The following is a 17,225-nucleotide window of genomic DNA, read 5'->3' as shown; positions in this document are numbered from 1 at the left end:
AAATCCTTTTGTCCTTTGATTTGAAATATTTCTGTTGAAGGCAATGAACGTGTCATATATGTTATCGTATGTTAGACAATGTATATGCTCTAAAATTACTATTCGACTATTTACCGCTTATCATTGCAACGAGTGCATTACTCTCTTGTTATGCCTAAAGATGATTGTCCTTACATCATAAGAACACTTCTGTTTGATATCGGGTCATTTACTTTAACATTAGATCGATTATAAGTACCATTAAAACCCGATTATATTCAGAAGTACATTTAGTCAACAAGGTGCTACTTAATTGGACGGGATATTATCGCAAATTGATTTGCAAGTAAACTTGTTATTAAGGTGTGGCAATTTTATACTACTAGGCCTACGCTGAGTTTAACGCCTAGTAGTCTCTTAAAAGGTTCATGTCCTAGCTATGGCAACATTACAAGTTTATATAAATAATACCAAATGTGAAACTTTGCGCAATACACAACCTGTAGGTGGAAATCAATATAAACATGTTAGAGCGACTTATCTCGTTGCGTTACAAAACGACCGGACTAAATGTGCAGTAAGGATTTTAAAAGCCTTTATAAAGCTTTTCGTGGTCGGATGACGTTAAATAAACTTGTTTTTGTCTCCTTTATACATTATGTTACGGAATATATTTTCGTATCAATAAATAAAAAAGGTTAAACGTGTGTGAAATATCGGCGAGCTCCTAAATTGTCAATATAAACTTCATAAATGGTAAAATTTATTGTGTAATGAAAGTTTCTTGCTGTTTTGTTGTGATTACAAAACAATAAAACCATAATCCTGGTTGCAACATTGCGTCCGCGTTGGAAGGTTGCGACAAGCTCGTTATTCACCTTGACAGATGACAGCAAGCTTTCGCGCGCTTTTTATGTTCACCAAAAACGGATAGCGGTACATCCTACGGGCTCACGGCATCAATTACATAATAACACAAGTTGAACCTTATCGGATGCAACAAGGCTATGGATTTTACCGCACTTAAAATAACATATTCCTTACTACACCTTAAAGCACTTGAGTACCTTGTTCTGAATATTCACAAGGTACACCGCTTGATTATGTATTCACGCAATTTAAGGATATGCAAATAATTATAAATTAATCCTAGAAAATTTGATTAAATATAGATAATAAAATATTTACCTATTAGTGTTTTCATAAGCAATTAAAAAGATTATTATTGATAAATTTTATACTTATACACAGGGTGTTTGTTATAAATTGGGTGTACAGGTTTTGAAGTTTTGTATAGCTCATTTTTCAGCGAGTTTTAAATTGAAAACTTTTGCACCTCTTTTCAGTTCCGAATTTAGAAAACGTTTTTTTATTATTACATTAACATTATGTTACTTATTATTACTAAAACCATTGAGTTTTGGATAGGGTATTTCATAGATTAAATGACTGCAAGTGAGCTATATATTCATGTCTTTAAAGGTTTGACACCTACAACTAATCAATTTTTAAAATATACGTTGCTTACAAAATGTACTTAATATTTAAAATAAAATTTGCTATTCATTTATAACTACTGTGTTGAATTATTTATTTATTATATTACAGAGGCATTATAAAAATTTTATAATAACGGAAATGTCTGACATCGATAATTGTTGTTTACGTGACTAATACAGCAACAGCCATATTCTTTTGTCGATCTAGGCGATAAAATTAAAAAAAAATTGATTGTGATTAAATCTGTATTAAAGAGGTTAAATATTAAAGAAAATATTGTCCCTTTCTTATAAAATGATATAAAATTTTAAGAAATCTATGCAATATTGCAACTGCGTATTTTCAAGACATAATAACTTGATCAATTTAAATACGTGTTTCATAATCCATTTAGCACATATTTATTAGATTTATAGGCGTGCTATATAGCTATAATGGCGTGATGTATTGCTCATTTGATGTCAAATTTAATTATGGTAGTTCTTAAAATCAATAGTAATAAAAAGCGTTTTCAAAATTCGAATTACTGCATATTACAATTAATTATTATTTATTATCTGTCCCTGCAGACTTTTGCCAGAAGTTTTTAGCCTGTCGAAGCGTTTATGTTGACTTGGCTATATATTCACCCCTTTAAAGCTTTTATATTTATAACTAATCACCCCGCAAAGGTCTTTTGTTCGTATTGACGAATTCAGAATCGAATGGGTGTATATTATATTCGGGAATTAAGGAAACATCGAGACCGGAACGAAATATCAAGCTATTATTTATAATTTTAACGTCAAACGGAACACTTCGAGATTTTTTTTTAATTAAAAATCTTTGTCTACAGAAAACCATACTGGACAGTATAACTCAAGATGACTCGTCATTCACCGGTGATGGGTATACATCACTGGCCATCATCTACGCCACCCTTGCCGTGTGTAACTGGCTGGCGCCTTCCGTGATTACCATCACCGGTCCAAGAGGCGCCATGTTAATTGGTGCCGTCACATATTTGTAAGTATTTTTTTTTTATAATATTGCTGCACAGCCAAGTATAGTTTTGAATTTATTTCCGAAAAGCTAAATATTTATGTGTTGTGTGCTTTAATATATATTTTAACTACGTATCAAAATATAATAGGTAATCACAATAATACCTTTATGGCTTCGTGGAAAACTGTGTCGAATTTACGATATTAATTGTAATTATATTTTTATTTGATACGTTCAATTGTCTTTACGTATTTCACGTTAATAAATTTAGTTAAGCAGTGAAAGCCCCGCGATAGAGGACTGGGACATGCGATGGTAAGTCGGAGGTTCGATTCGGGATACAATCTTATATAATTCACTTAGTGCATTGCCACGGCAGGGTCCTTTGCGGAGCATGCGTGGCGATTATAGTATATATCCTCCATAGATGTTTTTGATGGAGGCCCTTGACTTGGAATGGGTGTCTACGGCCTGTAACGACGAAATTTAGTAATTTGAAAGCGCTTTGTACTAATTTAAATAAAAAAACAAACTTAAATGTTGGAAAATGTAGTTAATAAAGATATAGTTATGATTTTCAAGTAGCTTATGAGGTTTAGCTATTTTTATTGAGCTTTTCCGTTTAAAATTAAAACAAAGACGTAGAGTTGAATAAAATGCTATAATACTTACTTACATATATATATATATATATATATATATATATATAATTTATACCCTTTAAGACAGATATAACCTAAATGAAAATAAAATAAGAGCTCTCTGTGTGTTAAAAGTCGTATTAAATGTTTTTTTTTTATATAAAGAAACACATGACAACTATTATTTATATAGTAACCTTAAATGTATTTTTAACTTATGTGTACTTCTGGTGTACCTAAATAAACAAATGAATAAACGTAGATGATAAAAGGGATATAGGACGTTCGCCTACTTGATTGAATGACGTAGTTACAAAAGTTTGGCAACACCACCGTGCACGATTCCATAAAATTTTTCACAAACAGAAAAGCTTGGGGAAAAATGGTAATATATTTGACATGATTGGCCACGACCCTCAGTTATGAGGAAACGACTAAGAAGAAAGACCGCAACAAAACAACATTGAAAACAAATGATTCTGTTTTAACAATAATTTATTTTTCTCACGAGACCTTGGCTTGATGATGACGTGAAACAATTTAAAAGTATTATTAACTATCGTGCGTGTATTTTTATTATCTTTATTTTATTCTAAGCGTTATCTATTACACAAACGGAACACTCGATAGGTTAGTAGTTATTGCCGACAAATGTTTCATTATTTAGTCAATTAAAATGGAATACAATACTGTATTGTTTTTATCTTAATACTTTTAACGAATAATCCCATCTGACTTTGCATAGTCAAAAAGTTAGGGTCGCATTCCAATGGAAATTATAAATTACCTTATTTATTGATTAATTATGAAATAAATAAATATATTTTGATATTGTGCGATTATTGTTAAACAACAACATAAATCTGAAGCGCATCAACTGCGCTATTTCAATATAAAATTTTGTAAAAAAAATTATTCTAGTTTTTTTTTCAAATATTGATTCCCGTGAAAACCTAAAAAGTATAGAAAAAAATTATTAAAAAAAAAGATGAATGAAATCATTTAAACAATTCTATAGTTATTGCGTGATTAAAGGAAATAGGGATTTACATATATAAAAACAGATTACGCTCAGCCAACACTACTGTGTTCGTCAATCTTGAACTTTCTTTTTTATTAAATAGGTATGTCCGGATTCCTTATATCTGTTATAAAGTAGATTGACTATAAGCAGTGCAGTTGTCAGTTATAGGGTTTTCTTTCACTTTTACTTTACAAATATAAGCAGATGCAGTTGTAGTCCATTGGTTAAGTACTGTGATTTAATATTCTTAGCTTGTGGGTTCGATGCTCGACCGGCGTACATTTTGTGTAAATTTAATTATTAATTAAAAGGGTGTAACTTAACTTCATAATGATTATAAACTATGTATATTACTACATGTATGCTGTGTCCATGGAACAACTACGGTCGTACTATTGTAATACAATAAAACTTTTACAATATAAATGTAGATTTTTGTCCACAGAGGACATACTAATCTTATTAGACCTTGTATAGAAATTGGCACGCAATGAAAACAATAGGGTCTTAATAAAGGAAATAAATATAATAATGTTTTTCTAGGAAGTTATTTATTTTCCTTTCTTGCCTAACATTGTTTCATTCACTACATTTCCTCAATAGAGAACTGAATATAACCGCTTGCAACTATCGTTACAGTGTACCTCGTTTTACGTTGCGACATCGTTTTTGCAATTCTCCGTCAGTGTGTAACTAGTTCTTTGCAGGCATTTAGGTTATAACATAACACATGCGAAGTTTTTATGTGATAATTTACACGCATGTTAACTATATATTTATAGACATATCGTAATAAATTCATACAGGTTGATTGGTTATGGGTGTAAAAGCTGTGTATAGCTCCTTTGTGAACAAAAAGCTTTAAAGCTTTTACACCTATTCATAATATCTAAGTCTGAAATACCTTATATCAATTTATGTTTTCTAATGGAATGCGACCCGCCAATAATTTCTATCAGTTCCAAGTCAGCAGGGACAGATAGTAAACAATAATTAATTGTAATTTATATCCGAAGCATGTAAACTGAATTTTGAAAACATTTAATCTTAGAAAATTGCTTTATTTATTATTTTCGAAAACAAATGATTTTTGGATAAGGTGCACCGTACAATAATTGACGGCAAATGCATGAAATATATTTAAAACATACATATAATCAATAAACCTCAGGGATGGCCAAACTCCTAGAGAGTTCGAGCCAGTTTTCAAAATTTGTAATCTTTAGCAAGCCGTGATTGAATAGGTATTTAAAAGAAGCCGAAACGTATGAAAATCCAGAAATTACATCGACAACAAAGTAAAGAAAAATGTACATTGAGAACAAATTAAATAAAAGTTTATAAATAATTAAAGTTTTACTTCTCTTGATAATTCTTTTAAATTTGGTGAATAAGGTGGATAGAATTTCTTAGTAATTCTTACAAATGTGGATTTGTTAATAATGATCAGTGTTTAAATTTTAGGGTAATAATCTTTAAAAATATAATTACACAATAATAAAAAGGGAACTCGGGTATTATATCGAGAGACTGGTATGGCTCGCGAGCCGCAGGTTGGCCACCCCTGTTGTATATCATTTATTGTTGATCTTGTAACTATTGCGACACAAGTCTCTCATCAGTTTAATATGGGCTGCACAGCTATACTTTCGGTGTTTTTAGTTTCAATGTCGACATACTGACAATGTTTTCCTTCATCTTTTGTAAGCAGAATGCAGTGCTACTTTTTTTACCATTAACGTGCGGCCACGACACGGTTTAGCTATTTCGATAGCACTATAATACAGATACTATATTAGCAACTTCACATATCTTAACAAGCACCCCCAAGTAAACGCATCTAACAAATAAAAGTCGGGTTCCTTGCACCTAACTTTCAATTTCATTGAGCGTTTAAGCCACCACATCCAAAGAAATAAACTACGTAACATTCCTGAGCCGAGGGTACGAAGAAAATCCTCGAGCTTATTACGCAAAGAGGTCATAGCTAAACGTCTCCTGAGTCTGCCACTTAACAACCAATGAATTTAAAAAAGGCTAAAACATAGCTATAACAGAGTAAAATTATTAAAAACAGCGAAGATGTGAATTTTATTCGTACGTCTATCCATTGTTGCTCATAATGTTTGTGTGTGACGCGACTTCGATGCCAACATAAATGTTCAACGTTCCAACGCGGCTCTGTGCCCTATTGCGTCAGTCAACATGCTATTACTCTTCGACGTCGGGCGCTATTTTAAACATAAATCATATCGTCTTCATAAAGAGCTTAACCTTATGGCCATATCTGTTCGTCTAGACTGACTAGTTGTTATTTTACTTAAATGTTTCATTTTCATTTTATTTATAACGGATTGACAACTGTATTATATACAAATATAAAGCAATTAAAATACCGGATTAAATGCAACTTTAAAGACATGCTAAGCTAATACAATTTTTTGGAAAATTTAAATCATGTCTACAATTAATCTATGTACGTAGGTAGGTATGTTGGTAATGTGGGACAGAGATAAAGCTCTACGAAGCCGAAATTAGCCGATTGTCTCTTTCCAAAGGTCGATGTGCAATTTTTATCGCCGGGTACTGTATCCACATACGTTAATATAATTTAAAACGTAAGCAGGTAATTATTAATCTATAATTACTTATTTGTTTATTAATATAATGTAAAGCGTCATCAATAATTTTTAAAACATTTTATTTGAATAAAGATAAAGGATCATGTCATATTAAATAATATTGAATAATAATGTTGGTAAGTGTTAGCTAACGTGACGCCAGATTCCGTTCAAAATAAGTCATGTAATTAGATTGTATGTTATGTAGACTGTACTCTGTAATTTGTAATTTCGCCACCGCCGCTATGCGAGGTGACGTTCGCCTATCTTCTAGATCAATGCGGGCGATATTTGCTCGAGTAAAGAACGACACGCTCTAAATAAGTTACTTATTAAGTACATACGAACTTGATTTTCTTTTGTTTGATGTTAATTATTCAACGATATTGATATAGAATGTGTTATTGAAATAAATTGAAATTTATAACATTTTACATCGTTATGCTATGGGTCGTAATTATGTTATAATAAATTCGTGATTAAATAATTTCTTTATGCGTATCTTTTTTTATTCCTGGATACTAATCAATGGCTGATCTTAAATTTTCCCATTAAGGTTGTAGAAAGGTTGATATTAATGAGATTTATTGACTAATATAATATTTAATACGTTAAATTAGTTTAACTTAGTTTATCGTTCTCAGATTTCTACCGATCTTAATTACTCTTGTGTTTACACATAACAACATAAAGGTTTGATAGTGTTTGCTTAAATAAGGTACATTTATAAGAAAATTGATTTCGCTTTTGGTTTATGCTACTATCACCAACATTGCATCTATAGATCGTCCATCACTGGACCTAGTACTCTCCCATAGATTTTTAATAGGATCAGTAGGAAGCTTAGCGCTGTGATTGGTATGGGAAAAGAAAATAGTTTTTTACACCATTAAAACCTTCCTCCTGGTTTACCTGATATTTAAGAAGCAATTACTCAAATCAGTCATGCTGTCCTCCAGTTTTAGCAGTAGAGAACACATTTCTAATTCATTCACATTTAAATGTAGATTATATAACACTTTCAAAAGGCGTGTGTTAGTACAGAAAAATAATATTGATATGGAGTTTAACATTTTATCTATAATTAAAGTTTAGGAAGCGATATTTTGATATAAGTATGAGATTTTTTCTGTGGAACAATCAGAATTGCGTGGTTGGCTAAATTATAACAAAACACGTGCCGCTTATTTCGGTAACACTCTACAGCCTTATCGACGTGGCCTTGCTTAGCCTGATATAATTATACTATAGTTTAAGAATACGTTTACCTTTGTAAATTACTGAACACTGTTGCTTAATAATCATTTTTCTTCAACAAAATAATGAGCAATTTTTATTTATTTAAAGACTAAGTGCTATTATAATTTATTGATATAATTTATTTTTTCCTAAAGCGGTTCTGGATTCCCCAGGTATCTGGGGACAGGAGACTCCACGTTTATCAGACAAAATAATGGGGGTTCATATGTCGTGCGGGGTGTACTAAAATGTATCTGCTTTTGACAGTAAAGAACTAAAATGTTGGCTTGACTTCAACTATCAACGTAGGCAGATAATTTTAAGAAGCTCAGCGACTGTTACTTGTAATAACTTGCATATTCCATATTCAGGGGTTTCCACGAAACCAGCAGGGTTTTAAAATTAATCTAAGAAAAAATGTCTGTAAACCAGTGTTACAGCAGCTTATCTTTTTTCGCACTCTATTTTTAAATATTGTTTACACCTAATAAATGTATCATTTATGGTAAATGTGGAAGATTTCTCTTAACAATTGGTTCAATAATAAACAACTTCATCATTTCATCCATAAAACGTTCACAGCTGTACAATAATATTCGGCATTAATACACAGTTGTCTGTATACGTTAATAATTGTAACCATTAATGGCGATCCTATTCAATAAATGCAATCACAATCCGTAACCTACAATATGTAGTGGTCTAAGTCGACACTCTCGAAAGTGCCTTCGAGCATTGTTACCTAAACCAAGGTCTAGGATAACCTCCTTCTGTGCCGCACTCCCTCAAATAAATAAATACATTTCATTTATAATCGCCATAATTGGTTTCAAACCGGACGAAAATGATTCTTATAATCGCACGAAACGTTTCAAATCTTAGTGGTTTTTTGAAATCATCATAATTTAAATAATTACACTTGTCTGGTAAGACGCGTAAATTATGTTCAAGTAATGTAATTTTAAAAGTACACTGCTTTTCAACTGTACAGGTGTAACTCGCTTGAATGTTCGAACATAAGAATTAGATTAGATGTCGTTGCTCCTTCACGCCCCGCGGGCCCCGGCATTCTTTCACCCGCCGTTCTTTATTTTGAAGACACTCTATGCATTTTAAGTTCAGTATTTTCGAAACAGCCACGTAGTGTTCCATACTTTGTATTAACACGACACTGAAAGACGACAAGTGTTATTTAAATTGCTTTAATTTTTTTCGGTTTATAAGTTTAAGTTCTTTGGCTCGGTACCACTTGACACCACTATAAAAAAGTATTTAAATGTATTTTTTTAAACAATTAATAAAAGTTCATTAGGTGATATAATTTTTTTATGTGATTCTATATAACAAACTACCTAGCAACCCTGTAAATTTATCTATTAGATAGATAGAAGATAGAAAATTATATAAATTTGTTAAGCACAGGTTCTGCCAAAGCTTATTACTATTTCAGACTACAGGATGTTTGGAAATGAATTGTTCTAATTTTAATAAAAAATTTGTTTTAAAAAAAAAAAACAAAAAAAAAATTACAAACCCCAGTGAACTAGCGTAAATTTAAGAGCTGACGACTATAAGTGATTGCAATGATCTTGTCTACATTACTCCACACACATTATTTAATATCCTATTCTCTGCTTCATTTGTTTTGTTCACTTCGTAATTGACGCAGTGTATCTATTAATAGTTTTATTAATTTATCTATGAATTAACAATTGTAAAGCATCTCGGAATAAATAAATCAATGCCAATGATATTCATCGTTCACGAATGTACGTAAGATTTGTGGTACAGATTTTTAAATTTATTTACCGATAACGTTTAGGGATTTGCCTTAAAGAATTTCTGCAGCATTTTTTAAAGTTACATTGCACCTTTATTATAAAAATCGTTCTATTCGCATTGGAATTCATAAGAGGACGCCCCAGAGGTCTTTGTGCACGGATGTATACAAGAAGGGGCCGATATGTCTCTTTTATTGGTAATTTCTTTTTAATACAGTTGTTATCAATATGTATGTAATAAATCATAATTTAAATTTAATTCAATTTTATAATTGAATTAAATTTATTTAAAATTAATGACCATAATAAGTCGTTAAAATCAATTGATGAATTTTAATATATCTTTGTTTTATTTTTTATAGTTGAACGGCTCTATAATTTATCATTTTCTTTGAGTATTCAGGCATCGGAGAAAGATGTTATGCGTCATCTGCGCATTATGCCATTCACGTACACTTGGTTTATCACATAGCGAATGCATTTCTAGGATTCCATTTTTATGGTACTGAGACAAAGGGATACATAATATCGATTTAAACTTTAAGGCACTGTTCGCAAAGCTGCAAGGAATTTTTGAAAAAATACCTGTAGAAAAGTATTTTTTTATACAAACTTTATGCCTTTATAAAATTTCTTCTCCATTATTTTATATTTATTTAGTTTCTGATTGTTGCTGTTTTAGCCCACAACCGCCCCCCCCCCCCGCAAGGCATTGAACTCCCCGAAAAATATATCTTTGGGGGAATATACCATAATCGCCACGGCAATCCTATGTAATTATTGCATAAAGTGTGAATTATCTATAAGAGTGTATCCAGGGAATCCGTTGGAATACCTTCAATAATTTTTTTTCAGATTTTGAATATTTGTGATTATCATCCATTTATTTGGTTTTGTTCTCTTTGTGTAACTGTTATTATGACAACGTATCAACTAGTATATTACGTATATTTAGTAAGTAAATAAATATGAAAATTAATTATTCTCGATTAATTTTATATAATTAAAATGCGAAATTATTTTTTGAAATTTGCGTTTCTTTAATACATTTTTAAGTGTACAATATACATACAGTGTGATTGGTTATAGGTGTTAATGTTTTAAAGGGGTGAATGTCTAGCTAATTTGTTGTCAATTCAATGATTTAATAAATACGTGATGATAATACAGTATGACGTACGTTTTCTAAATTAGGATTACTATGTATTAGAATTTATCACTATCCACAATCTTTCCCCGCAGACGTAGTGGCAGATATTATTGGTCTGTCGCATTCCAATAGAAAAAATGAATTATTGTAACATATTTCAGAGTGATCAATTAATTCAGGATGATTGAAAATAGGTGTAAAAGCTTTAAAAGTTTTTGCAGAGATATGACCTACATTCGTCCCTTTAAAGCTTTCACTAATAACCAATTGAAAATACTTAAAACTTGTTTATATTGCGATATGGCGATTTTGATACAATAGGCAAGAGATTGTTTTGTCTGTTTTGATTCAAAGACGTAACGTACTCTTTATAAGTACGATTTAAATTAAGGGTGGTACCACATCAGTAAGTTGTTATGACATCTTAACCTTTTACATTTTATCGATTTTTTCTATACAAAGTTTTCTAGTCCACAATACGTCATTATGACATTATTGTATAAAGGCCTCGTTTTGCTGTCATTGTTAAAATATTTAAGCCACTGAAAGGTCAGTTTAACGTTTGAAATTGCGATTCACAATCCCTCAGGGATCATGCAAAAGTTGTGTTTTTTTTAGTAAATTAGAATATCTAAACTTTAATTAATTAATGTCGATTTTACGTATTGCGGTAATAGGTGTTTTTACTTTATTGCATGCGTATAGTGAATAGTTTTATTACTGTTAATTCACATTAGCAATGAATATATCTGATAATTCCCCTTAATATGTACTGAAATTAATTAAAAAAAATATATTTTTTTTTCTTTGCTTATCCGAAATCAGCGATGATTTGTGTGAGGTATGTCAGAAAACGGGTGGTTTCCAGCGAAGCCACTCCCTTTTCACAGATCTATATTCGTTCATGCAGCTTCTGGATGTCATGCCTCTTCAGGCGTTTGGCATAATTTTGCCGATTTGAAAATTTGGGCAGCTAGCTTTTATAGGTGGTTAGCAAGCCGTCGTTGAAAGAAAGTAATTTAAAAAAATCATATTACAATATGGATTTTAAGTGATAATAGAACTTGGGAATTAATTGTTCTACCACTATAATAATTAAGTTGTAAAAGTGACCCCGTCCGAGTTTGTTGTGGGCTTTTCTCAAATAAGAGGTGTGGTACCTTTGCAGCTTAACTTTCGAAAGTTGGGAGTTTAAGTTAAAGTTTCTATAAAATTGAACTCTTCTAGGAGTTTTCTCATGACATACATTAGTGGTCACTATAAATTCAAATTCAAATGATCTTTATACAAGTAGGCATTTACACGCTCTTTTGAATCGTCAATTTTAACCGTTCAATTCCAACATTATAAGCGATATAAGAAAGTTACAACCGGCTCAGAATGCTGAAAAGCTTGAGATGCAGAAACTTTTAGCACATTTTAACAGTTAACCTTTAGCATAAGTATCTAGTTAGCATACGTACACAAGTGGTCATTGTAAATGAACCTATGATGATAATAATATAAATAACAGACGTTTTAATATTGTAGGTATATATCAATACCCGGTGCAGTAAATCGAGTGCAATCACGAAGCAGTCTGTCCGTTCATATTGATCCACATACCGCCGCACTGCCTTCACCGCGCCCGATCGCAATCAAGGCTGTCGAGTTTTCGTTACTTTAAATCATTAAAGTATTTCATTCCTACATTCACTCGACTCGACACTATCTTTGTTTATATTCATATTTTTTTGTTTTAATCCGACCAGACGAGAACGACAATTAGCTGATGTGAAGTGATAAGGTCCGTTATAACAACAAAGTACAGTACTTGCAACCTTTTGCGATTTAAGATTGTGCATCTCAGTAGACCAGTAATTACACATATAAATTCACCGGACAAAGTTAATATAGCGTTCAACTATTTGGAAGCAATAGGACGGGAGATTAGTAATTGATATAACTCAGCGGATTGGCAAGTTTAAATGGTAGTGGACAAGATATGTAGCGCGCAGAACGAATGGCCACCAGGACCTCAAGGTTCTCGAGTGGAAGCCACAGACCGATAAACGCAGCATTGGACGTCCACCCACAAATTGGAAAAATCTCGTTAAAGTCAAGGGTCTATGTCTATCATTGGATGTCATACAGTCGAAATGATGATGATAATTCAATGTTATCAATATAATTATTGTATATGGCCTTTATGACACGGTGTATGTTGCTTTTGGTTTCTCAATCAATTTTATTTTACATTCATGACGCGTTCGTTCGCATTTTACAGCCGATATTTCGAATACGGGTTGCGAAGGGCGTGTTTGTTGTCCTTGCGAGGTAATTTCTCATCAATTGACCCATTTCCCGACAGACAAACAAACGTATCGCTTGCTTTATCTCCTTAGTGTCGCGGGGTCGATCAAGCTTACGCAACGTCTTTGCATGCGGATTTAAAGATATCCAACTGCGGTTTGCTTTGCCGTTTTAATGTGTACACCGAGGAATTTACGTAAAGAATAATTTTATATGATTGATAAAAATGAGGGTAAATAAAAAGAATCTCGCAACTATTGACGCTAAATATAAACGGAAGACATTGAATGCTCGCTTCCAACTGGTTCTATTGAAGATATATGGAGGTTGAAATTATGATGTTGATATTTATTAGCTTTAAGCTCTTATATGTACAATACTTTATATATTATATTACACAGACACGTTCTGTATTTACATAACCTGTATTCATCAAATAAATGATTTTGTTTTTTTTAAATCGACTATTTAGCATATTGATTAAAATGAAAACCGTCGTATCATCAAGTTATTAGAAATTTATTTTCACCGTGAAGCCCTTCTTTTCTGTTGCTAACAAGGTGTAGCTCTAATCTTATATAAAATTAAAAAATATAAATACAAAATATAAAAGTCCTCTTCATAAAGATGCAATTAATAATTCTCCTTAATAGCCTCTTATGTATATGAGTTTTTAACGCAGCGTCTCAAAACGGAGTATTTGTTTGGAAATTTCCGATGTCATCTTTTTTCATTTTGTGTGGCGCTGACACAACTCGGTTGTATCGTGAGGAATGCTAAGCGAATTCTCTTAATTATTCCGACTCACATTTAGAACCAAGCCCGCGAAATCTGTAAATGCCAAAAAGGTAACAGAGTGAACTAAAAATATCACACTCTCGACAGGTCAAGTACAGTCTTATGTGTTGCTAAGTTATCACTTAATAAAATGTCTGTTTTGTTTGTCTACTCATTAATGGAGGAATATTGTTAATTGATTGTCCTTCATCTCCATCCATCCTCTATCCAAATGATACGGCAGAAGAATGACGTCATATATGCTAATATTGACATTTTTGATACGCGAGTTAAACTGTCGCTATTAGTTGACCGTCCAGTCGTATCAATCTATGTGATCAAAAAAAGAAACACATTTCTACTATAAAATAAATTAACATGATCCAATTACATGCAAATACGAAACTTCTACATAATAGTGTGACTTAAAGAACAATGTGATTTTTCATTTGTTACCTTGACACATGAAATGTTCGAATCTCGCAAAGCGCTTACAGCTTTTTTGAATTTGGAATACATCACCATAACGTGGTTCATACTTAGATGGTCTTTTGCAGAAGTCATTCCATTGACTACCATTACTGGATATTGCCATATAAATAACGATATAAATACGATCATAATTATAATTGTGTACAGTTTGGTAGATGGTTATATTTCTGAGGCACGGTAACAGCATAATAAAAGGTAGATACATTATTATTTACACAGAAAGATCGCAGTTTCGTTTTGAAATCGATCTTTTTTATTTTTCTATTTTACTTTGAAATTTAATGTTTGTGTAATATGTTTATTAATGTATTTAAATGAGACAGATGAATTTTATTCTGCCTCTTCTGCAAAGACCAAAAAAGTGTTTCGTTTTTTATAAATAAAAATTTGAAGTAATTACTAAGAAGTAAGTAGTTACGTTTATCTGGCTGGTTTAGATTAATAGATGACATTTTAAAAATAAAAATAGAACTACAAACGGTGTTGTGCCTTTGTTTTTTTAACTATCTGTTAAAACTTTATTGCAACTAATTTTTAAAAAAAGTTATTTATGTAAATTGTAATATTGTCTCAAAATAGCGTGTGTAGTATAAAGTTGGTTCAAACGTTATCAGTGCAGAAATTTTAGGATAAAATTTTAGTTCTTGGTTGACCCTATACAGATAAAGTTTAAGGACTAAAAACCTTCTGAAGCGTTTACTTGCAGTCAAACAAATGATTCAAGAGCCGTGTAAAAGTGTAAAAAAACAAACGCCTTTAGTTTATATTATTAAATCTACTCTGACAGTACATCATTAACAATTAAAAATTTATTGAGACAGGTAAATGACGATAATGTTTTTTGTTATAAAATACGTCTTGTCAACAACTCGGACATCACTAACGTAATTTTGGTGATTACTTATATTTCGATCATACACTATTTCTTAGTATCTTTTTATTTTCGACTAGAAGCGTAACACGTAGTTAACGTGGTGACGAATCACATAACTAAGGCAGGAGAAATAAATAAATAATTTCGTGCTTTTATGCTCTTGGAAAATTTAGCTTGTAAGAAATCGTTCTATAACTGTGATGACTTGGCACTGTTTTCGTTTCAACCACATAACAGTGATATTTTAATTCAATACCATATATATTGTTACACATATATACTAGCTAATCGCGCGATTCGCGTGGCCCGCACGATGATTTTTGGATGTTAATTCATAAAAATTTTTCGTGGCAATTTTAACCAAACCAAAAAATGTTCTGGCCATGTTTTATAATTACAAAAACCGTAGTATAAAAACCCTAAACCTTTTTACAGGTGAAATTAGGTAAAATCCGTACTTAGCTGATCTCTACTCGTCAAAAAAAATACTTAAACGAAATTTTAAGACTGTAAGCCTCTTGGTTCCAGAAATATTGTAATGATGCAGCACATAGGTGGAAACCCATTTATATTTGTTTCGATTTGCAAATCTAATGTATAATAAAATTACCAGGCGTGTCTTCATTTACTTTCACAATTAATACCATCGATGTATTCATTCACCTTGTTTATTATTATTTTATTCCTTGTAATAGTTTCAAATTGTTTATACCTAAAGAGTTCTACAAGTATATATAATTTTTGTTTCTAATAAATGTAGACCATACCTATTGATATAATAATAAATGGTTTTATTTACAGGTTTTTCATAGTGACGTTCCTGTTTCCCCGCACGTGGCTGCTGTACGTGGCGAGTGTTCTCATAGGCGCGGGAGCAGCCGCCATCTGGACCGGACAGGGGAATTACTTAACACTCAACAGTGATGCCGACACTATTTCACGTAACTCCGGCATCTTTTGGGCCATGCTACAGTGCAGGTGATTTTATTTGCAAGAATTAGAGCCATAATAAACAAGGAAAATTAAAGTTACGTTATGAAAAAAAAATTCAAGTAAGTTATAAATTTAGGGAATTCAATAATCAATCGTTTTGATTATTTAATTGCTTGCAACCGACAGCCTTTGGGACCGAAAGGCTCTCGAATGGCGACCACGAGCTGGTAGACGTAACGTGGGTTTGCCCCCCCCCCCCCCAAGCTGTCCTCCACTCACTAGCTGAACCGACGACATAGTCAAGGTCGCGGGAAGTCGCTGGCTTCAACCGGTCATTGTCACGATCTTTGGGGGAGGCTTACACACCTTGCAACGAGTGCCTGTTAGCTGATGTGATGATGATAAAATAATCCTGTCCTATTCGAAATCTACGAGTGAGGTATGTCCAGCAGCGATTGACGTGCAGCTGAAATGATATCGAAAGTTTCGTGATATCTATATTACGGATCTTTCGAATTTTACAACACGGTGATTTTCACTTGAAATTTTTCTTTTTCGTTCATGAATGGTGGTAACTGTATGATTCGCTAAATGTTCGCCTGTAAATAAAACTAGTCAGAAGCGATCATTAGCTTTTTGGTGTTTTATTATTGTAATTTCTGTGTGCTTGTTGCAGTTTATTCTTCGGCAATCTATTCGTGTTCATCAAGTTCCAAGGCAAGACGCACATAGACTTGGAGACCCGGAACGTTGTGTTCGGCGCGCTGACGGCGGTGTGCGCTGTGGGCATCGTGTTTCTCTTGCTGCTGAGGCCACTCCGTCGCGCCCCACCCCTCGACGATGTTAAGGTGAAATTCCAGGAGGTACCGATATTGCACTTGCTTTACTAATCCCGCTACAAAATTATATGCAATAACAAAATATTTTGGACGACAATT

At 32.4% G+C, this 17,225-nt stretch overlaps 1 protein-coding gene across 2 annotated transcripts in view; it reads left to right on the top strand.

Annotated features, from left to right (window-relative positions):
* Positions 1-17,225, top strand: part of LOC137932176 (UNC93-like protein MFSD11) — a 33,618-nt gene that overhangs the window by 6,999 nt on the left and 9,394 nt on the right. The window contains exons 2-4 of one of the 2 annotated variants that reach the window (XM_068775768.1): positions 2,315-2,484; positions 16,156-16,332; positions 16,964-17,135. In XM_068775768.1, the coding sequence (XP_068631869.1) occupies positions 2,315-2,484; positions 16,156-16,332; positions 16,964-17,135 (519 nt within the window). Of the gene's footprint in view, positions 1-2,314; positions 2,485-16,155; positions 16,333-16,963; positions 17,151-17,225 lie in introns of both variants that reach the window. The other variant, XM_068775767.1, reaches the window with a different exon arrangement.

This window comes from Battus philenor, unplaced genomic scaffold (assembly GCF_028537555.1).
Source record: "Battus philenor isolate CCGP_79_NKW_IND1 unplaced genomic scaffold, ilBatPhil1.0.hap1 SCAF_9, whole genome shotgun sequence".
Taxonomy (NCBI): domain Eukaryota; kingdom Metazoa; phylum Arthropoda; class Insecta; order Lepidoptera; family Papilionidae; genus Battus; species Battus philenor.
This window is presented reverse-complemented; position numbering and strand designations above follow the sequence as displayed.